The sequence below is a fragment of the Betta splendens genome, chromosome 16 (genome assembly GCF_900634795.4).
Source record: "Betta splendens chromosome 16, fBetSpl5.4, whole genome shotgun sequence".
NCBI classification, from domain to species: domain Eukaryota; kingdom Metazoa; phylum Chordata; class Actinopteri; order Anabantiformes; family Osphronemidae; genus Betta; species Betta splendens.
In genome coordinates, this window is record NC_040896.2 from 12,382,405 (window position 1) to 12,408,942 (window position 26,538).

The 26,538-nt window shown below is 43.3% G+C and overlaps 5 protein-coding genes and 1 long non-coding RNA gene across 8 annotated transcripts; 4 read left to right on the forward strand and 2 right to left on the reverse strand.

The window, feature by feature from the left end:
- Positions 1 to 842: 842 nt before the first annotated feature.
- rbfox1l (RNA binding fox-1 homolog 1, like) lies at positions 843 to 9,813 on the reverse strand. The gene is made up of 12 exons (XM_029128616.3): positions 9,393 to 9,813; positions 6,230 to 6,466; positions 3,629 to 3,808; positions 3,491 to 3,544; positions 3,322 to 3,414; positions 3,155 to 3,227; positions 2,992 to 3,051; positions 2,784 to 2,919; positions 2,677 to 2,716; positions 2,530 to 2,597; positions 2,297 to 2,378; positions 843 to 2,210 (listed from the first exon to the last, which is right to left on the reverse strand). The coding sequence occupies exons 1-12, from the start codon at positions 9,477 to 9,479 to the stop codon at positions 2,166 to 2,168; spliced, it is 1,155 nt and encodes a 384-aa protein (XP_028984449.1). The 5' UTR covers positions 9,480 to 9,813; the 3' UTR covers positions 843 to 2,165.
- A 441-nt stretch (positions 9,814 to 10,254) lies between these two features.
- rps9 (ribosomal protein S9) lies at positions 10,255 to 12,166 on the forward strand. The gene is made up of 5 exons (XM_029128329.3): positions 10,255 to 10,294; positions 10,713 to 10,825; positions 10,924 to 11,046; positions 11,228 to 11,414; positions 11,918 to 12,166. The coding sequence occupies exons 2-5, from the start codon at positions 10,729 to 10,731 to the stop codon at positions 12,093 to 12,095; spliced, it is 585 nt and encodes a 194-aa protein (XP_028984162.1). The 5' UTR covers positions 10,255 to 10,294; positions 10,713 to 10,728; the 3' UTR covers positions 12,096 to 12,166.
- LOC114842631 (uncharacterized) lies at positions 11,876 to 12,431 on the reverse strand. Its single transcript, XR_003783474.3, has 2 exons — positions 12,309 to 12,431; positions 11,876 to 12,196 (listed from the first exon to the last, which is right to left on the reverse strand). It is a non-coding gene; the product is annotated as an uncharacterized LOC114842631 (long non-coding RNA).
- mboat7 (membrane bound O-acyltransferase domain containing 7) lies at positions 12,330 to 17,672 on the forward strand. Of its 2 annotated transcripts, none has more exons than XM_029128326.3 (9): positions 12,330 to 12,459; positions 13,318 to 13,400; positions 13,890 to 14,019; positions 14,386 to 14,512; positions 14,604 to 14,760; positions 15,158 to 15,353; positions 15,593 to 15,745; positions 15,873 to 16,049; positions 16,210 to 17,672. In XM_029128326.3, the coding sequence occupies exons 2-9, from the start codon at positions 13,325 to 13,327 to the stop codon at positions 16,622 to 16,624; spliced, it is 1,431 nt and encodes a 476-aa protein (XP_028984159.1). In that variant the 5' UTR covers positions 12,330 to 12,459; positions 13,318 to 13,324; the 3' UTR covers positions 16,625 to 17,672. The 2 variants fall into 2 exon arrangements, with proteins under 2 accessions (XP_028984159.1, XP_028984158.1); XM_029128325.2 differs by having other exon boundaries at positions 13,323 to 13,400.
- Positions 17,673 to 18,024: 352 nt separating this feature from the next.
- tmc4 (transmembrane channel-like 4) lies at positions 18,025 to 23,062 on the forward strand. The gene is made up of 16 exons (XM_029128324.3): positions 18,025 to 18,457; positions 18,561 to 18,747; positions 19,325 to 19,473; positions 19,543 to 19,698; positions 19,843 to 19,928; positions 20,173 to 20,318; positions 20,579 to 20,726; positions 20,875 to 21,033; positions 21,122 to 21,279; positions 21,386 to 21,512; positions 21,601 to 21,698; positions 21,774 to 21,957; positions 22,043 to 22,173; positions 22,345 to 22,500; positions 22,634 to 22,712; positions 22,807 to 23,062. The coding sequence occupies exons 1-16, from the start codon at positions 18,406 to 18,408 to the stop codon at positions 22,903 to 22,905; spliced, it is 2,115 nt and encodes a 704-aa protein (XP_028984157.1). The 5' UTR covers positions 18,025 to 18,405; the 3' UTR covers positions 22,906 to 23,062.
- A 67-nt stretch (positions 23,063 to 23,129) lies between these two features.
- On the forward strand, positions 23,130 to 26,365 carry leng1 (leukocyte receptor cluster (LRC) member 1). 2 transcript variants are annotated; one of them, XM_029128327.3, is made up of 5 exons: positions 23,130 to 23,233; positions 23,494 to 23,705; positions 23,829 to 24,017; positions 24,809 to 25,098; positions 25,262 to 26,365. In XM_029128327.3, exons 2-5 carry the CDS (start codon positions 23,574 to 23,576, stop codon positions 25,479 to 25,481), a joined length of 831 nt encoding a protein of 276 aa, XP_028984160.1. In that variant the 5' UTR covers positions 23,130 to 23,233; positions 23,494 to 23,573; the 3' UTR covers positions 25,482 to 26,365. The 2 variants fall into 2 exon arrangements, with proteins under 2 accessions (XP_028984160.1, XP_028984161.1); XM_029128328.3 differs by lacking the exon at positions 23,130 to 23,233 and adding an exon at positions 23,240 to 23,408.
- The last annotated feature ends 173 nt before the right edge of the window (positions 26,366 to 26,538 follow it).

The window sequence follows — 26,538 nt, forward strand, 5'->3', positions numbered from 1 at the left end:
AGAATATAATTCATATTCTTAGCTCTAATCAGAACGAGAAGAACAGAAACTAATGATAAAGACAGAATTCTACACTACACAGAAGAGAGAGGGTGCATCATGCAGAAAGTAAGTCAGCCACTACTAGTTAACAGAAAAAGCCAGACACTACTAATTAAAAATGTTAAAGAAAATGCCAAAGTTGGCCACTACTAGTTAGAAAGCAGAGATAGAAAGTCAGCAACTACTAGTTAAAAAGGCAGAAAAAGAAAGTCAATGTTGGCTACTACTGGTTAAAAAGCGGAAAAGGAATTCAGCAATGACTAGTGAAAAGCACAGAGAAGTCAGCAATTACTATTTAAAAAGCAGAGAGGGAAGGCAGCATCTACTAGTTAAAAAGGCAGAAAAAGAAAAAGTGAATGTTGGCTACTACTAGTTATAAAGCGAAAAAGGGAGTCAGCAACTACTAGTTAAAAGCAGAGAGAAATCAGCAACTACTAGTTAAAAAGGCAGAAAAAGAAAGTGAATGTTGGCTACTACTAGTTAAAAGGCGGAAAGGGAAGTCAGCAACTACTAGTTAAAAGCAGAGAGAAAAATAGTAGCAGACAAATATAGAGAAGGTGAGAACAGTAAGCAAACAGTGAAAGTCAGCAGCGTCACTGGTGAAGCAGGTGTAAAGATGCCGTTTCAGTTTGTTTTAGGTTTAATGGGAGCGGTCCAAACACAAAGAGCACCACCAAGTTCATAGCCAATCAGGTCAAACGTTCTCTGTAGCTGGGGAAGATGGAGCAGGAATGGAAAAGAGACTAGAGAGATGTAAACAGACTGGGAAAAAATTAGAATCAATGAAGAAAAGAAAGGAAGAGACTGAAAACAGTTTTATTTAGGCACAGCAGCTAAAGGGGCAAACAAAGACAAGACACAAGACACAAGTGATGGTTTTACCCGAAAAAGAACAAAGAAAGGATGAAGAAAGGCAACATGTGACCATCCCATGTTTGTGAGTGAGAGTGTTGTCTTGTATTGGAACCAATTCATTAATCTGTTTCTGATGTTACGCCAGCAACAAATAATTAAATTGAGTTTGTAACAATATGAATATAAAATTTAAATGGGTTTAAATGAAATGATCCTGAGTAAATAAGTAAATAAAGAAATGAGTCGACAGACGTCAGGACGCTCAGCTGCTGCAGAACAGACAGAGAACCTACGCAGAACCTACACAGAGAAGAAAAGAGCAAGCACAGGTCACAGGAAAACGTAGCGAGAAGCCATAAATTTACAGAGTGAGAGGTAGATTGTTAGAAAAGACAAAAGAAAAATGAAATCCCAACTACGTCCAGACAAACGTAATATTTTAGTGTTTGAATAGTGGTACCGTATAGTGTCACAGCTGTCTCTCAGTCTGGATAAATGAACTCAGATGCTCTCTCTTTAACACACACACACACACACACACACACACACACACACACACACACACACACACACACACACACACACACACACACACACACTCGTGTTTGTACTTAACGTGGGGACTCACCAATGACATAATGCTTCCCTAGCCCCTTACCCTGACCCCAACCATCACAAATAAAGGCAGACTTCCAACCCTTGCTCTAATCTGAACCAAAACTCAATTCTAACCACAGTCCTAAAATCACGTCTTGACCCTCAAAAAGCCTTCGGACTGGTGGGGACCTGCCAAGTGTCCCTACATTGTCAAAGTGACCTCACCTTGATAGCAAAACATGGTTTCTGGTCCCCACGTTGCGGGGAAAACAAGTACACACACACACACACACACACACATTGAAAAAAGAATTAGTAAAATAATCATCATCAAAAATAAGTCATTTAACATTGGACAAAATCTTTTTTTACAATTTGCCCGATGAAACTAATTTTAATCACAAAACTCACAGTATGGTGCACCAGCTACGCTCTAACCACATACCAGCATCAGTACCTAAAGTCCATGAAAGGTTTGAAGCAGCCGTCTATATATTAACATCCTCTTCTATGGACAGTAAATAGGATCCAGCAGTATTTACACCTCCAGTCTTTTTAAATTCTCCAGGACGGGCTGCAATGACGACAGCATGAAGCCAAGTCCACGTTGGATCCTGTGACCCGTCCGGCATCGTCCTGGGATCAGCCGGTCCCAGGGTTCAGGAGGGCCGTCAGTACGGGGTGAAGCGGTTGTATCCTCCCCTGTACAAACTGGCCTGTGGACAGAAACAACAGCGGCTAATACCAGCCTGCAGGCGCAAGGACCCTGTCCACAGCCCGCGGGCGCTTTGACCCTGCTCACCATTGTACCAACTCCGTATGTCGTCGTCGGGCCGACCGAGTGGTGATAGGGATCTGCAGCTGTGGCGTAAACCCGTCCGTATCTGTGCAAAGACATGGTGGATTTATCCCAACCTGCTAAGAAATTACAATAACCACCAATAATATCCTCTATGTAGAGAGGGCCAACCTTCTAAATAGATGAGACTTATATTCATGGATTGAATGAAACAGAGCGTCTGAGCGTGAGCCTACCCATCGCTGTAGGTCGCCGTGGCAGCAGATGCTGACTGGGCCACTCTGTATGCTGCAGGATAACTACCCTGCACGACAACAGGACGGTCAACACAGCTCCCTGACACGGCACAGATTTTGAAGAAGAGTGTGTGTGCATGCACTCACGTAGACCTCTGCTCCGTACAGCCCCTCGGGGTACACCACCCTACAGGCAGAGAGTCAAAGTCAGTGCGTCTGCCTCGGATTCGCCGATCCAGGCTGCTGGCTCTTACCCTGGGTACGCGGGCACGGCCGCGGGCGTGGCCGCGGTGGAGCGGATGGCGTTGTAGACGGCTCGGCCTCGGCCGCGCAGCGCAGACCCCCGGTAGGCCAGCGTGGGGGTCGCTACGGGATACGGGAAGCTGGCGACTGGAGAGGAAGCAGAGCCCGGCCTTAGACGAGGCTAAGCGCTAAGAGTCACACGCAGAGAGGCTGAGGTACCTGTGTAGAGCTCAGGGGCATACATCGCTCCCATGACGGGGTTGATCTTCCATCCAGAGGCTGCGCAGAAGCACAAGGAAAGACTGTTTCACCCGTAAACACAAACTAAAGCCTCCAGGCTGATTCTTAAATGATGACCATGACGATAAAAGGTGCTCTGTACTTGAAATTTCTCCATTCACACCCAGAGGCGTCTGCGGCTTCTTGGTTACTACTCTTGCAGTAGCGTTGTTAACCTGAGGAGATGAGAAACGGGAGGAAGCTTAAAGGATGTAAAAAAGAACAAAGGAATAATATTAATAATAATAATGTGGGGATATTTTCACTGACCTCAATTTTTCTTCCTTCTACGATCGTGCCGTTCAGTTTTTCTCGTGCTCTGTCAGCTTCAGTTGCACTTTCAAAGGTGACGAATCCAAAGCCCTGCAAGTTGTTATAGTCATTGTTCGTTTATTAATCATCTCAGTTGTTTCAGCTGTGAATATTTGTCTCATCTTACCTTAGACCCCCTCTCATTAAAGATAATTTCGACATCAAGAATCTTGCCAAATTGCTGCATCAAACAGAAATTAGGATTAGATGAACGCACATAAGTTATAGTTTTAATGTTCGGGTTAATGTTGGTTTGACGCCCTACCCCAAACATCTGGCGGAGGTCTGGGTCTCTGAAGCGGAACGGGATGTTGGAGACGTGCAGGCGTTTGGGCTGGGCCTTGCCCGACCCCTCCTCCTCACCTCCACTTCCTGCTCCACCTGCCGATGACGCCGAAGAGCTCAGAGCCTGGGGGTCAGAGGTCACAGGAGCCAAGGTGTCCTCCTGACAGTGAGAAAGTTGGAAACAAGAGGAGGTAGAGGAAGCGAGCACGTGGACAGATGAAGAATGGACGAAAAAGAACAAACAAAAGTAGAAAGATGGAAAACAAAAGATGGAAAGAGTGTGAATGGGTTACAATGCAAAGAAAACGGGGAGGAGGCATCAGTAGAAACGCACAGAAAGAAAGAGAAACAAATGATGAAGTCAATTAAAGTGACTCAAAGAATTCTGTTTCTGCACTAGTTCTGTTGCATCGGCATCACATGGCATTAAGCACAGATCATTTTCATGAAGTCAAGTGATCCAAACCAAAGGTCAAAGTGCATTCAGCAACCAGTGATCCCTCTCAGGCAAATGTGAGGAGGCGTGAAATGGGCTCCATTTTAGTGAGGCGTCTGTAAATACATGCCTACGGGGGAGTTTTACGTTTTTATACGTGTCATCCAGCTGTGGCAATAAGGGTTAATTCAAGTTTAAGCACGTTTGATAAGAGCGTCTGTGACCTGAGTAAATACTTAATACTTAGTACCATCTCATCAACTGAAATGATTATGAAGTATAAAAAGTACTAACTAATTTAACTTGCCCCATGCAGTAAAGTCAAACTAAGGTGCCAAAACCAAACATTCAGTATCCCACAATGCACCACGATGCTAATGTGTGTGTGTAGGTGTGTGCGTGTATGTCGACCAGCATGATCAGCAAAAAAAAAACAATTAAATTAAACAGTTAAATTTTTTAAGATAAATTAAGTATTAAAGGAGGAACATGAGCAAGATCTGTAAAAACAGTAACAGAACAGTGCTTCAGCAGTGATAAAAGCCAGAAAACGACTCTAAAAGCGAAGAAAGATTACTGGAAAATGTGCTGTTTAAAAACAATGCAGTTCCAGATTATTAGCAATGTTGAACCAAGAGGCAGCTAAACAGTGGAAAGGCCTCAGTGCAGCAGTGGACAATAAAATGAAACCAAAGTAAACAAGGCAGAGAAGGTGCGCTATAAGCTCGAGAAAGAAAAGAGTGATGGAAGGAAGGCAAAAGGGCAGAGATCAAAACCCAACGTTCCACAAGTGTCAGTCTGGGGTCACGGTGCTGCTTTTCTGCCAAAGGTTAAAGGTCATTTGTCAAGGGGCAAAATTAATACACTGGGAATGACAGGAAAAGGTACATACAGTAGACACATTCCCACAGGGAGCGTTTAACAAACACATACACACACACACACTGGCTGTAATGTGACTATTTACACATGTCCACACACACACACACACACACACACACACACACACACACACACACACACACACACACACACACACACACACACACACACACACACACACTGACACACACATCACACATCACAGACAGGCCAGAGTGGAGACAGGAAAAGGGTTGAGTTGGGTGGTGTCACGTCACGATGCAGAATTATGTTTCTGGACCTGAGCGATATTTCAGAGGGGGTAAGGGGGTCATCTGGTCAGCTTCCCCCTTTGACCCCCCCTCCCTCCAGGGCGACGTCTCAACTTTCCCCGAAAATCAGCACGGACCCAAGTATGTCAGGGCTCTAGTAATAAAATATATAGATGGGGCCACAAAACACCACGTGTAAGAGGAGGAACAAGGCAGTGGAGCAGCAGCAGGACACAGCCAAGTGTCACACACTAACACACATCTGTTTATATCAGAGTGGAGGAAACGTCTAAGCTGCTAAAACAAAACCAGTCTTCATTTCATCATTTCTGTCTAAACTGTGCTCATAACATAAATGATGCATTAGACCTGCACACAAATAACAGCATCTAATTTGTAGTAAAAAGAAAAAAAAACAACACATTTTTAATATTAAAAAAAAACTTTAAAGTAACTTACTGTATTTTATTTATTTAATTTATTGCTATTAAATGTGTAAGTATGAAATTGAAAATAATTCAACTTTTGGACTCAAAACAAAAACAAAACAAATCTTACAACTCCTCCCAAAATAATTCCCTAAACATTGTGCAGTTTAGACTAAAATCAAACACAGTCCACATCACAGTCATTTAAAAATAGTTCACATCATATGTTGCACAAGATGAATGTAAATGTGTAAATGTGGGTTTGTGTGTGTCTGAAGCTGAAGGAGCGTAACATCATCGCATCACTAAAAGCTAAAGGAGACTCCAAGGAAAGGTGGGGACTTATTCTGAACAACAAATCCCCCCTCAGCTGTGAGCGCCGCTCCCCTACATGGACATGACGGCGAAGGTGGGGCCGCTCTAATTATAGCAGGAAACTGGATCTGGCCTCGGCCCTGACAGCACACAGTGTATGGAAACACTACCTGTAGCAGCGCGTCTCGTGTCACATTAAGACCGAACCAAACTAATTGGAAGGTGAACCTCACAGTGATGTGATTGACGCCTCCAGGCTCCGTTCTTACCGTGGCGCCGGGTGTCAGGGCCTCCCCCGCCTCATGCTGAGGGCCCTGGTAGACCCTGAGCTGGGGATGCTCTGCGTACTCTGGGCTCGCATGCGCGGAGCTAAAGTCCAGAGGCGGGAGTCTGCCCGCGGAGGATGGGGGACCCTGGCCCGGTGGGGGGTAGGGAGGGGGCGGGGCGTAGACCTGGGGCAGGACGGAGTCGCCGCTGCCGGGCCCGGCCTCCTGGGTGGGGCCTCCCTGGAGGAGAGAGGAGGAGGGGGGAGACAGATCTGGCGTCAGAGGCGTAAACAAACCAGGCAGCAGCTGCTGGTAGAACTCAAACAGGTTGATGCTACTAACAAATGAAAAGGAAACCTTTCAACTTTATTCCCATCTGATAATGATCCCTGTATTAGTGTTTACACGGCAGATAATAAGATGAAATAAGTCTGATGAGAATCTCATGTTAGACAGATATTTGCATAAGATACAACAATTCAACTTAAGCTTGGTCTTTAGGACAAATGGACAAAAAAGACCAATATGCTAAAAACTGTTTAAAATAAAAAATCCACCTCTTTGCCCTTTTTATGTTCAACAGCTGCTTGTTTGAAAGAAGAGAGAACCAGTTAGTGAAGCTGGGAATGCATCCATATACATTTGAATCATCCCACCACTGGCACAGGCTTTTGAGATATAACCTTCTGTTTTTCCCCCCACACGCTATTCAGAACAGTGTCACGTCTGCTTAGGCTCACTGAAGCTTAATGAGCGCCAGATGCTGATGCTGCTGCTTCGGTTTTGCCAATAAAATCATCTGTCTCTTGCGGTGACCGCGCTCCAACGCTGGAGTGTGAACATCCTGCGAACTCTGGCCTTCCTTGTTTCAACATTTCATGAAGACGGCTTTAAAGACCTCTCTGGTTCCCTGAAGTACATTTTTTAAAACTCTTTCACATGTCACCTGCTAAACAAACACACCGGGGAGCATCACACAGCTGCAATACGAAGGTTAAAGCTGCTCTTACCCGTTCACTGCATTCCTTGATCTCTGATGCATTGTCCCACAGCTGCTGCATGTTTTAATGCCAGACCACCACCCGCCCACCGCACCGTAAGGTCCACACGTCCACCAATCACATCCAATCACTGCCAGAGCAAAAGGGACCCGGTGGGCCACACCAGCTGTGCTCATCTGTACCTGTCAATCACCTCGTGCCCCCCCCCAACACACACACACACTGGGGAACACAGACCAGACGAGGTATTTATGGAGGTAAGTGCACAACGGTACGTCACCTCTGAGATGTTGGACAGACTTCCTCAACAACCAATCTGACATTAAAACAACTAAATAATATGCGGAGTGTGTTTTCCTTTTTAAATACAAACAGAACATTGCTTGACTGACTTGACTGAAAACATTTAAACTTCACTGGAATTAAATGAAATCTGATCCATCCATCCGTTAACTAGAAATATTTATGATTGAAGCTGATTAACTTCTACCATTCAGAATTAGTGTTCTTAATTCAATCATAATTCACGAAGTTCATGTTTATTCTATTCTATGATCTTTCTGAACGGCTCATTCAGCCAGGAACCAAACGCAGTCCTTACAAATCCAACCATTCGGTTCCTCAGAATACAGAATCTCTACAGAATCCATCCGGCCACGACATTCTTTGAAACGTGTAACGTTCGCCTGCAGTTCGTGTGTTCACAGCGTGTCTGGCTGCAGGTTTGGTGTCTGACATCCGCCCGCTTCCCCTCGGGGCGTGACGCTAGCCATCGCAGCCAGCGTCTGATAGCGCAGTGACAGAGGAGTGCAGATAACCCGGTCTGTTAGATATCACCGTCTGTCCTCCCATTTGGCCTGGTTTTCCCGTAACGTCCCGGCCTGAGCCTGATCCGGTACCACAGCGTCAGCGGTTCAGGCACCGCGTCCTGCTCTTCCGCTTGCAGGCTTTTTTTTAAATTTCCATTTGTTCCTCCGTTCTCTCACCTCCCTCCTCAGCTGTCAGTTTGTGGTCAGAGGTCAACGGCTCTGAGCCAGGTGCATGCTGGGACAGCTGCTGCGGGATTTAAGAACAGGCTAAACTAACTGCAGATGTGGCCCGTCAGCAGTGCCAGCCAAGATTCAGATGAAACTTAATATGTCCTGATATTTGTTTTTCTATTCTTTCGTTTACTTTCCCCTTCTTACCCCTTTTTAGGTTAAATATGTTAAGTTTTATTTTGGAAAGATTAGAAGACAGGACTGATGTGTCACAAAGATATCATATGCTGCTATTATTTTTAGTAGTAGTAGTAAAGCTAGTTGTACAAGAGGCAGGTTTCACACCTATTTTAAGTACGGTTCAGTGCAGAAAACACGATAGGTGATAGAAATTACTTCTCTGATTATCTGCTCAGTGAAGAGGCTAAAAATACAGCTGGTGTGAAGCACAGAGACAAGGTAGAGAGATACCAGAAGCAATGTGGCGTTAATGGTATGTCAGGGACACTTGGTTTTAAACACACACACACACACACACACACACACACACACACACACACACACACACACACACACACACACACACACACACACACACACACACACACACACACACACACACACTTGCTTGCTGTCATCACTGACACCAGAGAATCCAGGATAACTCCTCATGTGTCCTTACTACGAAGCAAATAAGAGCTTTCGCAACACTTTTGTCAGTGTTCCAATCTTTTCTTTAAATTAAAAATGAGTTCACTAATTGGCAACATCAGCTGAGATGGTGAACTAAGTCAAGGAAATATCAGCTATATGGTTGTTTATTTGTTGACTGCAGTTTGTTTGCCAAATTATTATTAATTTAAACTTTACATGAAAACTGATTCAGCTCTGATGATCACAAGTTTTGTTTATTTCCGTGACATGGTGTTTAAGAAGTTACTGGTTTTCCTTTTCACCTTTTAATGCTGATTGTGTCAGATAAATTATTAGTCTGGGGTATTTAGTACATTTATTTGGATCATAGTAACCATGGTTGGTAATTTACTTGACATAAATACTGACTGACCGTTGATAAAGATTTAAATTCTTTGAGGTGCCTGGCAAGATGAGCCTTTAATGATGCAGGATTGTGAAGACAAATATTTCTATATATTTGGATTTAGAGAACAAGCAAAGAGGGTTTACCTGAACTATGCTGGGGTAGCATGTGGTTGTCTGTGGGTACACAGGGAGTCCATAAGGCTGGAGAATCACAGCAGGTGAGGAAAGCATAGCCCAAAGCCACACACAAGGAAAGAGGGAACAATAGAAGATAGGAGGAAAAGCAGAAGGAGAGCGTAGATGTTGGAAACGTTGATATACACAGAGGAAATGAGGCAAAACCGCCTGAAAATAGGAAGAAAAATCCCAGCAAGAGTAAACAAGATCCAAGAAGGAGGGGGAAGTTTAAGACTGGGTAACCTCGCAGATGAGACTAATATGAAAATACTAACAAAGTCCACAAAATAACCTGTGTCCTGTCCGGAAAAGACAGGATACGAAGCAGTGAAAGAGAAAGCAAGTGAGCTTCTGTGTGTCCATTAGTTGATCATGGACCCTGACAGACAGAAACACATGCTCAGGGTCCCGTTACACAGCTATATAAATAGTCACCCATGTCCTTCTCTTCCAGTGTGTGTGTGTGTGTGTGTGTGTGTGTGTGTGTGTGTGTGTGTGCCTTACCCTCACTCTCACACAAGCTTACACACTTTATAATGCCAAACTCCTCATATGCATGTTTCTTTGTAATTATTAAAGCCTATTGAAAGAAACTTCCGTGAAGGAGCCTTTAACAGACATCTGTTTATTTTACACGTTACTCCAGCATCCAAGCATTCACATATCTTGTAACAAACACACAGAGATCATTACCAGCTGGTGCTCGCGGCGTTTTAACTGTTGTTTCTCTGTTTGACCAATAGGGGGAGGTAATAACATCTACGTCCGGTTATTGAGGCATGATGGGAAATGGAGTATGGTTGCGGGACTATAAATTAATGGGAATTTCCTTTCGCGTTCTTTTTACCGCGCCAGCCTGAGGGAGACAGGTACGAGCAGCTTTGTCCCGTTGACTGTTCACGCAAACTAATGGTATTCAGACTTAAGCGTTTATGAAGCGTTAAATGCAACGGAAAGGGCGTTAGTGTATAGGTGAATACGATTTTAGGCAGTGAACGGAACGTGTTGTGTCTTCTTGTTTAGCGGCACGCTAAGCTAATGCTAGCTTACCCAGCCGAGCAACGTGGTGTGGTTCCTCTGCGGCCTAGTCGGGCTGCCGGGTTTTTAGCGTATGTAATCTGCTTTTTGCACAAGGTTCTCGAAATGACTTTAGCTTTGCATTGTCTTGACTCGAGTCTAAAGCGCATTTTGGCCCATTAGCCCACTTTAGCTTAAGAATGAATCTTTTGAAGAATGACTGACTTGTTTTGCTGCATGAAGTTACATTGGTCTTTGTTGCTGTTTCAGGCACTCATAAGCCGCCATGCCCGTTGCCAGGAGTTGGGTTTGTAGCAAAACCTATGTCACCCCACGCCGTCCCTTCGAGAAGTCTCGTCTCGACCAGGAGTTGAAACTCATTGGTGAGCTTTAACGCAATTACGTTTTTGATTAATTAAACATAAACGTGGTGTTCACTTAGTACTGTGAACACATTCTAAATGTTATGTCTTCTTTCAAGGCGAGTATGGGCTGAGGAACAAGCGTGAAGTGTGGAGAGTTAAGTTCACACTGGCCAAGATCCGTAAAGCTGCCAGAGAACTCCTCACTCTGGACGAGAAGGACTCAAAGCGTCTATTTGAAGGTAACAAAATCAATAAATTTGAATGGTTAACAATATAGTGGCCGATGATTTAACTAAAAAGAACTATCAGATTTTCTGTGGTGTCAAGAATTCCTCGTCAATGAGGCCACTACTTCATTAAACGTGGAACCTCTTCTGCAGTGGATGTCTGTACATTAATGGCGTCTTTGTGAATTTGCAGGTAATGCTTTACTTAGGCGTCTGGTGAGGATCGGTGTGCTCGACGAGGGTAAGATGAAGCTCGATTACATTCTGGGTCTGAAAGTCGAAGACTTCTTGGAGAGGAGGCTGCAGACACAGGTCTTCAAGCTTGGACTCGCTAAGAGCATCCATCATGCCCGTGTCCTTATTCGCCAGAGGCACATCCGGTAAGAGCCAAAGCTGAATGGTGTGGGGGGGGGGTGTCAGATCCTAAAGGGTTTCAAGATGTCTGAGGGACTTATGGAACCTGTCAATGCTTCCTCTTTCATCAGAGGACCACCAAGTTGTAATACTCTGCGCTGAGGTCAATTAAGCTTTTCAGCAAGGTCAATTCGGTATCAAAGCCGTATACCTTGTCACTAAACATTGCCCAGAGCCAATCCTGCCGCCGAGGGCTCTCTGTTGTGGCTGTCAGGTAAGGAATGGGGGATTGCACCTCGGGCAATTGTAGCATTCAACTTGCCTTGTGCTAAAAGGTGCAAAATCAGGCTGATGATTTAAGAAATACTTCTGATTTTGTGCTGACAAATTCCTCGTCAATGAAGCCTGCAGTTACGTTTAGAACTCTTACTTGCTTGAATACAAATTTAATGCCGTCATGACATCACACTTCATCCATGAAAGGGTGTTTATTTTGATATTTATCTCTTTTTTTTTTTTGTCTTGACAGTGTCCGCAAACAGGTGGTAAACATCCCCTCCTTTGTGGTTCGCCTGGACAGCCAGAAGCACATCGACTTCTCCCTCAGGTCCCCATATGGTGGTGGACGTCCAGGCCGTGTAAAGAGAAAGAACGCCAAGAAGGGTCAGGGTGGAGCTGGAGGAGGTGATGATGACGAGGAGGATTAAGAAGGATCTTGTCCAGAGAGCGTGAAGCTTCCTGTACTGTACAAAATCAATAAAATGTTGGTCTGACCAGAGAGCTGAGTTGTACGGGTGTTTTGTATGCGCTAAAAGATAGTAGTAAAAAAAAAAAGTTAAGTTTTTAGTCATGCTGTAAAATCATGACGCCACAAGATGCTCAGTCAATTAATTAAACGTGCTGGAGACTCAAGTCGTTACCCTCGCATTGGTATCGTCCAACGCCACGCGGTGACGTCACCCGGCACGAAGGAGGAAGTAGATTGCGCTGGCGTTAGCGGTGAGGGTGGAAGTGTAATACACGCTGCAAGACACCGGAGTCACTTAACGCCGCGGTCTTTAGTCACTAACCGTAAGTATCAAATAATTTAAGCGTGTCATAAGCTCTTAATGCAAAGGTCTAGAGGAGAAGGCTAGCGTTGGTAGCGTCAGCTTTTACAGTGATAACTGGAAATAACGCTTGAACGGTTCACCGTTCTTCACATCAGTTGTGGCATTTTAGCCAGTAATGTCGTAATGGTTTTATTCGGTTACGTTTTAGTTGGTCGACGTCGTTAAATTAAGTAGCTACAGCTTTGTTCTTCCACCCACATTCACAGCAACTGAATGAAACGACGACGGTTACGCTGTAAAACGAGCAGAAAGTGAATGTGAGCAAAGGAAAAGCTGCTCCAGCTTCAACACGAGCCCAGCTCGCGTTCCTCCCCTTGACTTTCAACGTGTTCTCACCTCAGTCAATGCCGTTTATTGTCGGTATCTATTTAGAAACTGCATGTCTTGTTTTGTACAGTCATAGCTGTTAACAGATGCTCGCGCGCACACCACCGGATGTCGTCTGGACTGAAGGTTGTGAAATCCGCCCTCAATGTTACATTAGTCGTGTTGCAGTGAGATTAGAAGCGATTATCGATCATTTCAATATCCAAGTTAATTCTACGGTGTTTCATAAAATAAACGGAGTCTACCAGCGTAATGCTTCCTGTCTCACAAACGTATGACTAAAAGACTCACACACACAAACCCTCACTCTTGGCAACTTTGTGGAAACTTGAACGAGCACCGTCCCCCAAACCTACTGAATTCCATCAACAGGTTCTGACGTGATCCTAATGAAGACGTCGCAGACGATGTTTCAGGGCATTGGGATGGACTGATGCACTCAGGGTCTAAAGATTTGAACATTTGATCATAATGTGTGTTTCCGTGCCAGCACAGCGATGTCTCCCGATGAGCTGGTTTACTTGGGAATTCTTGCTGCCTCCATCCCTGTGGGTTTCTTCTTTCGCTACCTCAGTGAGTATTCTGACATGGTTCAAATGTAATTGCCTAAAAATGTGTTGCTGATTATAACCATTTGTGTTTTTCATGTGTAATGAGCTATAATGTGACAGGTGTAGCCTTGTGTTATTTTCCATTGTGGGAAACGAAATGATCTGGCTCTTTATTACTTTGCAAAACATATTAAATAGATGACTGCGTTGGATTCAGTTTGCACCACAAACAGAGGCTTCGTTACTTGTGACTTTGTACTAGTGAGGTTGAGAAACATGTTGCATCTGGGTTCCGCCTGCTCTGAATGACAGCGTCAATACATAGTAAAACTGTGGAATCAACAGAGTCTTTGTGCAGGATGTGATGTGTTTTCATAATGTGACTGTACTTTTGTCAACTGAAATGAAAACAGGTGTTGTTGTTCATGTCACAGTGGGTCGTGTAAAAATAATGACCCCATTAAATGTTCAGGAGACAACTGAAAGTGATGTAGCCTAACCTTCTCCTCAGGTCCTTCTGTGAAGCAGAGGGCGGCTCTTCTTCTGGGCCTCTCCATCACCATCGCCACCTGTCACGTCCACACACTTCACTCGTTGGTGACAGTAATTGGAACATGGATTATCATAAAGAGCAGCTGGTGGTGAGACATTTGCCCTTTTGAAACTCTCATATTGTAGATTGGTTTTTAATACTTTACAGAAACCTTAAAAGCAGAAGTGAATCTCACAATTTCTCAGAGTCACATATTTCTTGTTTTGCATAGTCAGTAACCAAGAAATATTCAAAGCATTATTAGAAATAACATGCAAATCTATGCAAAATTTAATTAATTCATGTGGACCCTGCACATGTTCCACAACTCTGGCTGCACAAATAATAAAAGCAATCTGCATGTGCAGCTCAGTAGCTGCTGACTCATACTGCATATGACAAAGCATACTGATCAGCCTACTTCCACTGTGGAGACTGGAGAGGTAAAGTCACTCATGTTGTCTCTGTCCATCAGGCATGCTCCAGCACTCAGCCTGGGCTGGACCTTTGTCTACCTCCTCTTCTTTCGCCTTGCGACCTGGTTTGGCCTCCCACAACCGACGCCGTTTTCTAATGCCATCCAGCTACTTCTCACACTCAAGGTACAGCGGCGAGCGTATTGATTATAACCAGCACAGAGTTTCTTTGCACTTTGTGAACCTCAGTTGACTTTTGTGTGTTGACTTACTTTAGATGGTGAGTCTAGCAAATGAGGTGCACAGTTTCCACACGGAGAAGAAAAAGGAAGTGAGCTCTTTTTCCAAGTCCCCCGTCGTCGGTGGTCTGTCTCAGGAACCCTCTCTCTACGATATTCTGTCCTATAGCTATTGTTATGTTGGAATAATGACTGGTAGGTCATTATTATTTTTATAGTGTTATTTTATAATATTATTGGTGCCATAGATTTGGTGATTTTAGTTTACATTAAAAACATTTGACATGGTGTTTGTGTTGTGACAGCGGTTAATACCCTTCTGCTACTGTTGGTTCTCACTGGCATTGATTTTAACTTTTGTCTCTCTTTGTCTCACTTTCTGCCACATGTCCAATATTGTGAGTTCATGTTGTTTTTCAGCATAATTTGAATTTACTTTCCTTTTTGTTTCTTGCTCCCTTCTCCAACAACTTCCTCTCTCCGTTTGACCTGCATTGTCCTCCACTGCTCCTTGTGTGTGTTGCATTATCTTGTTTCTCCATTTGCGCCTTCACCATCTCAACCCTCCTTTCATTCCTCCATCTTCTCAAAGGTCCGTTCTTTCGCTTCCAAACCTACGTTGACTGGATCTCACAGCCCAGTCCACTGGCCCTCCCCGGCTGGGAGCCGTGTCTGCAGCGGTTAAAGCTGGTTCCCATCTACGGTGCTTTGTTCATCGCTGTCAACTCTTTGTTTCCTCTGGCCTATGTGCGCACCGAGGACTTTCTGGATCAAACCTATTTCTACAGGTATTGTAAAAGCACAGATATTGTGTTTATGTCTTATACAGTGGGACATTTAATTTCATGGAACTAAACCACCAACCAGTTTTTCTTTATAGCTTAATGTTTTTTATATTAAGGAAATAAGTAACCCAAAAAGAGACTTGACGACAAATACAGTCTTGAGAGTGTTGAGCGTTGTCCTGCAGTTGTTTGGTAACATGCTGTAAAGATCAGTAATGGATATTTTCTGTCTGTATCATCAGGCTCTTCTACATGATAGCGATATTCTTCGTCTTTCGGATGCGTTTCTATTCAGCGTGGTGTGGAGCTGAGGCTGGCTGTATCAGTGCAGGTCTGGGCTGCTATCCAGAAAAGGCGCTGTCCAAACCTGGAGGAGGACCCACCATCAACTACAGGTACAATATCACAGTGCTAAGAAGTTGCATCCAAACAACACCAATTGTGTCAGTTCTGTTTTCTTTTTTCACAGTTTCTGTTGTTTCTTTTTGAAGTTCAGTTGATTTTATTTTCTTATGTGACCAGTGTCGATCCGGCAGCTGAAGAGACATATGACTTCAAAACCATCCAGAACATCGACTGCTACAACACTGACTTCTGTGTGAAAGTCAGACACGGCATGCGTTACTGGAACATGACGGTCCAGTGGTGGCTGCATCACTACATCTATCCCAATGCCCCTTTTAAATCCTACACACTCAGGTCTGATTCTGTACTCACCTAGAAAGCTCTGAGTGGTTCATACAAGAACTATCTTCAGATATGAAAAATGCTGCTTGGGAGCTAAAAAAATCATAAAGGTTAATGCATATCTTTGCATATAGATTACTAAATACTTCTTCTGCTTTTTTGCTGCTCCCAGGGCTGGTTGGACCATGTTCATCAGTGCCTACTGGCATGGCCTACATGCGGGCTACTACCTCTCCTTCCTCACCATTCCTCTGTGCATCGCAGCTGAATCTGCCATGGAGGCCTCAGTTCGAGCTAAACTGGGTCCTCGTGGACAGAACATCTTCGACTGGGTTCACTGGTTCTTGAAGATGAGGGCCTACGACTACATGTGCATGGGCTTCGTGCTACTGAAGGCATCTGACACCATCAACTACTGGATGTCCATCTACTTCATCATGCACATCATCGCAGTTGCCTGTATAATAGTGGGCAGAGCATTGAAGGGGGGAAAAAGGGAAGGGAGAAGAGGGGACAAGGACCAGAAAAAAGAGGGCCAGAAGACAGAAAACGCAGAAGAACGTAAAGCAGAGAAGAAAACAGACTGAGCTGAGCTGCACAACCTGGTTGGATAAGTTTTGGGACATGAGAAGAAATTTCTTCAAGACTGGATTTTCTTTATTTAATGCATCACCACACATCCAGTAGGTTTCAGTAAGAAATGTATCTGATCAAAAAACACACTATCAAACAGTCGCCATGGCACGTGTACATGTAAAAGTGCTATGAGCACTGGGAGCCTGAGCTCAGTGGATGCTAAACAGGGACGTCTGCCTGTACAATATTTGGGATTTTATTTCAAAATATCCAATGCAATATGCCCATTCAAAGCACAAACAACGTGCTTTGGTGAAATTAGTTTTGACATTGGAAAAGCTAGGCCACAGGTACTTTTGGTTTGCTGCCTTTTTAAGCTTTATAGTGTTTGTCTGCTTCAGTTTACTACTTTAATCCAACAAATCCAAAATATTTCCTTCCTGTCATCCTGCCTGCAATAATCATAATTCAGGTAATGTCTGGAGCATACTGTAAGCAGTGTTGTATTCAATGAAGATTGTATGAAAGACACTAGCATTTCTTCACTGCCACCATGTCTGTACTGCCGTTAAGGACCGCTCCGGGTCGGGACCAAGTATTTGATACAGATGTTGTTTCACATCATGACCACAGACTGATAAGTCATGAGTAATAGCACAGTTAGGGCTGCAAGATGTTGAGGTTTGTCACATGTATGTCCCAAATGTACCCAAAACCAAATCAATCAAACTCTGTCATGTGACTTAACTTGTAAAACAGAAGAAGCATAGGAAACACTGTATTATATTTGTACTTAATTTTATAATAGCGGCCACACACTGTAAAGTCAACATGTAGAAAGTTCTTTTAAACCTTTCAAACTGTGATTAATGAGTTTACAGGTTTACGATGGCGAGCAGTGATGGGATCATCTCTCCCAATGTGTTTTTTCTCAAGATGATTTGACTATACGTTGCTTTTGCACTGTGCTGTTGTCTTTGACCATTTCTGTGCCAAAACTCAGCTCTTTTTATTGTGCCAGTGTTGAGAAGAGTGTGAATTACATTTCTCCAACTCAAACGCAAAGTATTCATTTCCTGTCTTTGGTCTGTTTCTATTTTAGTCTTTGGCTTCACATCCTGTAACTACTGTAACACTCTTTATAACAGTGTTGCATGTGAAATAGTCTTTTCTTAACAAGTAATAAGTTGGTTTCATACCTCTTATATTTATGTTTATGTAAACAAATCATTTGTGTAATCCTAAAGATAAAGCATCAGGCAAATAGCTTCACCTGTAAGAAATCATTAACTGTCTTTACTGAACACAAACACACCTGCTTAGCTCCCTCCCTCCACTATTCACTGCTTCCATCCAGCAAAAAAAGTTTGTGTTTATGACTTTCATAAAACAAAGACCTAGTGGCTTACAAATGTAAAATATTGAATGCTATTATTTTTATTACTGAAATAATTCATTTTTGTTAACTAACTAAACTTATTTCCTGTAGTTCATCAGATTCAGGTGGAGGAAACATAAAACCCTCAATAACACAAACTATTCAGGAAAAACCAGTTTACTTGAAAAACATTTCTCTGCTGACATTGACACTATGCAAATTGAATGACTGGCAACAATCCCCTTGGAAATAAGAGGTTTAAGCACACAAGGAAGTACCTGTGGTCGGCAGCAAAGAGAGTAAAGTCCGTGAGATCAGACCAGGAAAGGATTCCTGTGGAGCCATTTCCTTATGAAGAGCTGCGTTGTTTTATCCTGGACTTGTTGAAGTGTCACTAAAAGTTGGTTCAGAAAAATGGCCATGGAGATACAGAGACAGGACTCAGGGGTGTGGGACGACTCTGAAGGTGGGTGCTGTTATCTCTACTCATACGTACTGAACATTTGTAACATAAGAGGTTGTTTGATTGTCCTCAGCTGTTCCTCAGCTGTTCTCTCCGTTCCACACAGATAATGGTTCTCCTGGTGACCGGCAGTCTCTGAGGCTACGAAGGGTTTCATCTCAAGTGACCCAGAAGAATTACCCTCAGTTCAGCTGGAGCGTGACCCCCACAGAGACGGACAGGGAGGGACCCCGGGGGTCACAGCGGGACATCAGGACCTTACCCATGCCGATGGCCCTGAAAAGGGCTGTGAGGTATGAAACTCTGTCTGAAGCTTTTGGGGAATGTACCAAAAATATCCAACCTGAATGTTTTACAGTCAATGTGATCAAAAGAAGCCGTCGTTGATGTTAATGTAATACCCACTAGTCTGGGTGTCCATAGTGTTGTGATCTAACCTTCGATTTGTACTTGCCTGACATGAATCTGTTACAAGGCAGTAGGTGCGATGATTCTCGAGGCGCTCACGTCTTTCTGATGCCCCCAAGTGGACAAAAATGGGCTGTTGTTATTTTTTATTTCATATACATGTAAAAGAAAAAATGTCCTTCGTCTAACAATGTTCACTTATAGATCTATACACATGTAAAGTAATGATTCATTATGAGTTTTTTAATTATTCAGTTTGTAACTGTTCAACAATATTCCAATATTTTCCATAACTCGCCAAAAAGCGCAGTTACCAGTTAAATTATGATTCATGACATGTTTGTTAAATGCAGATAATGAGTTATTGTCTCTAGTTTCTCTTTACTGATATGAAAATAACGAAAATAATTCTATCAAACTAATCATAATAACTCAACAGTCATTACATTTTTTCATACACAGGCAGGTGCAGCAGATGCAGGTTCCTGTAGTTTCCAGGATGGATTCATGGAAACGGAAAAAGACCAAAGTTCTACTAAAACTTAAAGACGATGCCATGGAAATCCTCAGTTTTTTCACTCTTTGGAACAAGTCCCTGCAAATGATTGGAGGTGAACATTTGATTTAGTTACTTTCAACAGCCTTCTGTTCTTTACTGATTCTGTGTTGTCTCTCGGCAGGAAACTTCGGGGGTGGTGTCCAGTCTTACTTTCTCTTCCTCAGGTTTTTGGTGATTCTCAATTTTATTTCCTTCCTGCTGATTGCCGGATTTGTCCTCATCCCCAGCATAGTCTTCAGCTCTGTTGGGACCAGCTTTCTTGTTCTTAACAGCACAGGTAATGACTTGTTTGTTGTTGTCTTCATTTGTCTGTATTTCCTGTGGTCTGCACTCAGGCATTTGACTTTCCTAAGTAGACAACAAACACAACACAAGAAAAATCTCAAAATAATACTGAACCTCTCTCTCGCTGTGTTTCCAGGTCTAGAGAACTGCACAAAGTATGACCCTAATCCTCAAGGCTTGGTGGCGTTCTATAAGTACTTGCTTGATGTAGTTTCAGGAACGGTGAGAAACTGCAGCATCATATTGACCTGCACAGATTTTGTATTTAATAACATAACTCCAGCAGTGACTGATCAGGATCCACTCAGACAGATCTTACATCATTTAAAACTAAACGTTACACAGCTGTAAAACAATTGATCCACTCAAGATACAATGAAGATCACATCAGTGTCCCCAATGACAGCATGCGTAGATATGAACTGAATTTGATGTGCACAGTGACTGTTCTCTCCTCTGTGTTAAGGGTTTTATGGAGTATTCATACCTGTTCTATGGCTACTACAACAACACGGTGGTGGAGGACAGTGACTTCTCCTACAACATCCCTCTGGCCTACGTCTTCACTGCTGTATTTTACTTTGCCTTCTGCCTTATTTGTATCATAGCACGGTTAGTCCCAGATCAGACACATTCAGGTTCAGAAAGACAAATCAATATCTGGCCTGTGTGCGTGTGTGCGTGCGTGCGTGCGTGCGTGCGTGCGTGCGTGCGTGCGTGCGTGCGTGTGTGTGTGTGTGTGTGCGTGCGTGCACGTTTGTGTTCGGCCGTCTCAGTAAAAGGTCAGGTCAATAATTGAAATGAACAGAATGACATTTACTGTAGAAGTCTGACTCGAGTTGAGTGCATCTGTACCCTCCTCTCATACCCAGCATGGGGACGGCAGCCCGGGTTGCCGTGGCAACGGGAGGCAGTACTGTGAGCAACTACAGTATCACAGTGTTTACTGCCTGGAACTATGGTTGCCTGGGAGACACGGCTACAACACTGCAGCAGAAAAACCTCCACTACCAGCTACAGGTCAGAGGGATAAGATACACTGAACAAGACGGAGAAGGAGAAATGTGATCAACATGTGTTGTTCTTCCACGGTTTTACACAATCGTTCCCTCTGAGAGTCCTGTATTAGATAACCCCTTACGTCATCTCTCTGTTCTCCTCATATCAGGTGGATCTGGAGGAGGAGAGGATAAAAAAACAGGCAGCTGCTCTAACTTCAAAAGAAAAAGTTGTTTTATACTCTGTGCGTGTTCTTATGGGGTTTCTGGCCCTGGGGCTTATTATAGCAGCCTTCTACTGCATCTTCCTGGCCACTAACTTCAGCCAAGTAAGTGATGTGTAAGCAGAGTAGTGATGCTAACACGGTCTTCTTCACGTTTGGAATGACCTTTTTGGCTCCTATCTGTGTCAAACAGCAAAAAAGTGGAACGTCAGGGATCCAGGGTTTAATTTGGGATTATCTGCCATCCATTGTTATCACCGCTGCAAACTTTATGGTGCCTCTGCTGTGTGACCAGATTGCTGTGATAGAGCGATATGCACCCAGCACTACTGTCATAGTGGCACTGTTAAGGTACGCACCAGTGATTCTGTGAGACATTGAGATAATCGATCATAAAAACATAAGTAATGAATAATTTTAATCAGCTGATCATTCATGACTTATTTCCACTGTCCAGGGCGGTTTTCCTGCGTCTGGTGAGTCTAGGTGTTCTGCTCTTCACCCTGTGGAGTCAAATAACCTGCGACGGCGACACAAACACTGGCGATTGTAAATTGTGTCAATATAACCACAACTTATACCCGGTAAATGTTAATAAATGGTAAATCAGGTTATAAAATAAACCCAAGGGACAATTTGAAGAATGTAAAACTGTCATCCTCCTGCTTGTAGTGCTGGGAAACACGTATAGGGCAGGAGATGTACAAGCTGACGCTGTTTGACCTCCTCACCAACATTGCCGTTCTTCTCCTGGTGGAGTTTCCACGCAGGTATAAATAAGATGGATCCCTTGGCCAATTAGTAAAACGTTTGTCTACATGAGCCTGGTGTGTTGTGTGCGTCAGGATTGTGGTGGACCACTGGTCCAGTAAGTTGGCCCGGTGGGTGGGTCGGCAGGAGTTTGAGGTGCCTCTCAATGTCCTGGGGCTGGTTTACGGTCAGACTGTGGTTTGGACGGGTGCTCTGTTTTGCCCCCTGCTTCCAGCGATCAATACCATCAAGTTCATCATCCTGTTCTACTGCAAGAAGGTGACGATCTTGCTTCAGCGCTGCCTGCATGAGTCACCATGAGTCTGCTTTGGTGTTGACTTAACCCCGTGTCCTCTCTCCTTAGGCCACACTCTTCCATAACTGTCGACCAGCGCAGAAGACGTTTCGCTCCACCACCTCCTCCTTCTTCTTCCTGATGGTGCTTCTGTTTGGCTGGAGTTTGGCCACGCTTGTCCTGATTTACAGCCTGTCTGAGTGAGTGACGAAGCTCCCTTACCGTCATAACAAGACAAATAATTACTGTGGACCAAAGTTTTTGCTTTGCAGATTAGAACTTACTGCATAAAAACGGGCACGATTGGGGTTCATCCAGATAATCAGTTACACAGGGTTTTTATTTCTAATGATGTGATCCTTTCCTTTCAGAATTCAGCCTTCCTTGGGCTGTGGTCCTTTTAGTTTTTTCCCCAGCATGTGGTCAGTTGTTGCAAATACTTTCTACAAGCTCCCAACTGTTACACGGGAGTTTCTGTTCTTCATCGGATCCCAGGCGTTCTCTATCCCCCTGTTTGTGTTATCTTGGTAAGTGGACATGTGCGTAGGATCAGTGCTGTTACATGTATATGGCTCCTTAGGGCTTGGTGTATGCTTTATAATGTATAATGTATAATATATAATCTATAATGTATAATATGAATGCTTTCTTTCCTGCTAGTGTTGTGATGTGCTATTTCGCAGCCTTATTCTCTGTCCATGGGAAAAATGTAGCTCTGCTAAGAGCTCAGCTTAAACTGGTAAGATGCTGGAACCTATATGATAAACAGTACGTTTATTGTAATTTCATAGGACTCTGTTATACTAATGCAGTGTTGAATCGTTGGTTTGCAGGAGGGACGTGACAAGCAGTTCTTGGTCAAACAAATAGTGGAGCTAAGTCGGCGGCTTCAGACTCTACATCACAGCGCAGGAGAAGAAGAGTCAATATAACAGTGCTCAGCATTTACGTCTGCCTTCATCTCCATTGATGTGAAGCAGCATAAAGACACAAAAGACTGTACATATAGTATCATGTTGACTGGGTTTGAGCAGGCAACAAGCTTATTAAATGATGTAAAATAAAAAAATAAAAGCTGATTCTTTTGAACTCCTAGTGAAGTTGTATAAATTTGTGTTAAGAGTATTAAGTGTTGTGTAAAATTTTACAACTTGTGAATTATGTCCCCACCCAGCGTCACTGTGTGTTATTACCAGCCTTCTGTTTACTTCCTGTTTGAGTCTACTACTTCCGGTGGTCTATCTTCAAGCTAAACAACCGGTTAGTACGAGCCTCTGTGTTATGTTTATGTTAAACTGTTGAAATCATGGTTTGTTGCGAGGGAGTAAATTAAATATGTATTTGTCAGGTAGTGCATTTTGACTAACGTTAGCTCAAATACTAAAGCAAATCCTGCTACATTTGACAGCGACAGTAACTGTAGATTCTACGTCGGGTCAGTTTTTAACTCTGCTATGTTTCCCACCACAATTTTGGACAAACGTTACGGGTTTAAGGTCAAGTGTTTGTGTTTATCGCAGTGCTCAGTCCCACTTCAGGCGACGCTAGCGTTGTGTGCTAGCCGACTGCTGCTAACGGTAACGTCAACAAGGCAACAGCCATGAATATCCTACCAAAAAAGAGCTGGCACGTGCGCAACAAGGACAACGTTGCGCGAGTGCGGCGGGACGAGGCTCAAGCGGCAGAGGAGGAGCGCGAGGCCAAGCGTCGCGTGGAGCGAGCCGAGCAGGAGGTGAGCTTGTTTACGTTGCATTAAAGCGCTCCAGTAACATTAAAGACTGTGCTGTTGTTGTTGTGTGAAGATTGTGCTTTCTATGTTTTCCGCTTTGATGAATGGTGGTGTTTTTCTCCGCAGGCACGTACGGAGTATCTGAGAAGAAAAGCCCGAGCTGGTCAGTCTGCAGATGGGATAAAGGAGGGAGAGGATGATGAAGAGCAGGGTGGAGGGAGTGGAGCCCTGGAGCATCTCAACCTGTTTCCGCTGGAGGAGTCATCAGAAAAGAAGGGGAACGAGGAATATCTCAAAGAAAAGAAAGAGGAGAAGGTGATGGAGCTGTTGGTTTGGTAACCTTTAAACAACATCTCTACACTTCATAAACTAGCTCTGCTTTTTAAATGGGTGTTTCCCTGATATATGCCTTCCTCGTTATATACATTATTGCTTATAAGACTACCATGATAACAAATAAGCCACTGTCCAAACTTGGAGCATAAGATGCAGAAAAGTAAACTTCTGAAACATTATTTATTGGATTTTAATGTCTGGTATAAACCTCAGCTTTTGCTAAATGTTTGTAAACATTGTCCAAATCACATTTTAGCTCTCTCATCAATATTGTAGTTTTGTTGGCATTTAGAGATGGTGGAAGAACTGTCTTTACAACTATGACCCAAGATGATCATAATCATTGAGGTACAGAAGATACAACACAATAGATTTTCTGTTGACCAATTAGTGTCTTACTGAGCTTGTCTGCAAATTAGATATAACTGTACGGGCCAGACAGTCACATAGCATTTTGAGAAAACACTAAGGGGCCCATTGATCTGGACGCTTGGGCTAATGCCAAGATCCTGGTCTGTTAGGTATTTATTAAAACTGGAAGTGCCCAGTCTTTTGTAGTCAGAAAACTAAACAACTTCTGCATGCAGCACAGACATCGTATGCATACAAGCAGTGGAAATAGATGGGCGTGACAGTGGGAAAATGCAACGAGCGAGCTAGATAAATGCTACTCCAAGAAAAAAATTCACATGCCAGGTCAAAGCTGTAAACCTACCTCTTGACTTCATTAAGTAACTTGAATTTAATTAAACGTAAATTTCCTTTTCCAGGAGAAGCAGGAGCGAGCCATCGGCTTACTGGTGTCTCTTGGACCCCAGCCAGGGTCTGAGGTCACTCCGTGGTACCTGAAAACCAGTAAGGATAAAGAGGAAATGAAAGAAAAGGCAAAGAAAACAGGCATAAGTGACGAGGAGAAAGAGAAGAAGGACCGTAGGTTGAAGGATAGTTTGGATCCTTTGAAAGACATGAAGAAAGCACTAGCTGTGAAGGACAGAAAAGAACACAAGAGCAAGAAAAAGGAAAAGCAAGACAAAGGGGAAAAGACAAATAGTGGAGAGAGGTGAGAACATCAGTTTTTCTTGTCTGGGTATATTTACAACACTTTTGTTGGTCACAGAGACTGTTGTTTCTATAATGTTTTATATATGTCTTATCTGATGCAAACTCTTAAGATATTACTGTTGTGAAGGAGAAATAACAAAATATCTGTACCGTTCTTGTAGCTCCATCGAAAGGCTTCGTGCCGAACGTTTGCAGAGGGAGGCGGAGGAGAGGAGGAGAGCCCAGGCTCTGCTTGCCCAGAGGAGTGGCAAAGGCAAGAGGCCAGAGTGTGAGCTGAACGACAGGGAGCGGCCGTACAACACGGCCTTTTTCCCAGAACTTGCCAGGAAGCGACAAAGGAGGGATCGAGACAGTTGGAGAGATGAGATATTAAAATCATGAACTCCTTGTAGTAATTTTAGAAGACTGGTCTGTGACAGGTTTGTCTGTTTCTAAACGAATCACATTAAAAACACCAAGCGGAAAAAGGTGACACATTTCAGTGGGTCAGAGGTCAGATCAACTACATCTACGTCGGTCTCTGTGCTGTCAACAAACACACCATCAGGTCTGATGCTTGTTCTTACAGCGGGTTGGAGACCAGACTTTGAACCGACGAAAGACTAAATAAAATAAAAAGAAAATCGGGAAAGAAGAACGAGAGATACAGTTTTCCTAAATCAGTCATTTACAGTACATATCCGCTCTCAAATGAGACAGATTTAAACTTCTTTGGTTGCTTCTTAAATGTGACAGTTTTCAGCTGTTCAGCTTTTTGGGGTTTTGATGTTGATAGAATAAAACAAACTTACTGAAGGTATTAAAATGTGAGAAAAGTTTGCTTTTCCTTCTGGTTGTGAGAAAATGAGCGTCAGATTCACCAGCCGCAGGAAAGACTCAATACTACAGTACCAGCTGTAAGGTTGTTGTAATATTGTTTTATTTAATTATTTAAATGCCCTTATTGATTATGGCTGCACAATCTCTGCATACCATGTTTTGAAATATAACTTTCTACATTTTGAGCTCCTTTACTGCCTGATGAGGAGTTATATTCCAGCGTCAGCGGCAAACGTGTTTTTTATTGGGTTACTTTCTAAAAACAGTGTGTTATTAGGTTGTGTTTGTTTTAGTGATTTAGTAGCTCATGTAATGTAAAAAAGTAATATTTTGTGATGATTTAGATGAAAGCTGTCTTTATCATAATTTACCGCTGCAAGTCGGCTCCATGTTTGTGTCTCACAGTCACAAATATTTAAAATAAAAATAGCGCCTATCTCATTAAATGCCTTAAAAGTGTGGAAGACCCTATTTAAAGGTGTGAACAATTAACATGAAATTGAATTTCTCTTTCTACCAGAAGCCGTAACATCACACCACAAAATCCTCATGAATACTGAAGCGATGCTGAAGAGATTAAAAATTCAATATGGGATCGATTTAAACCCACTCGTGAGCA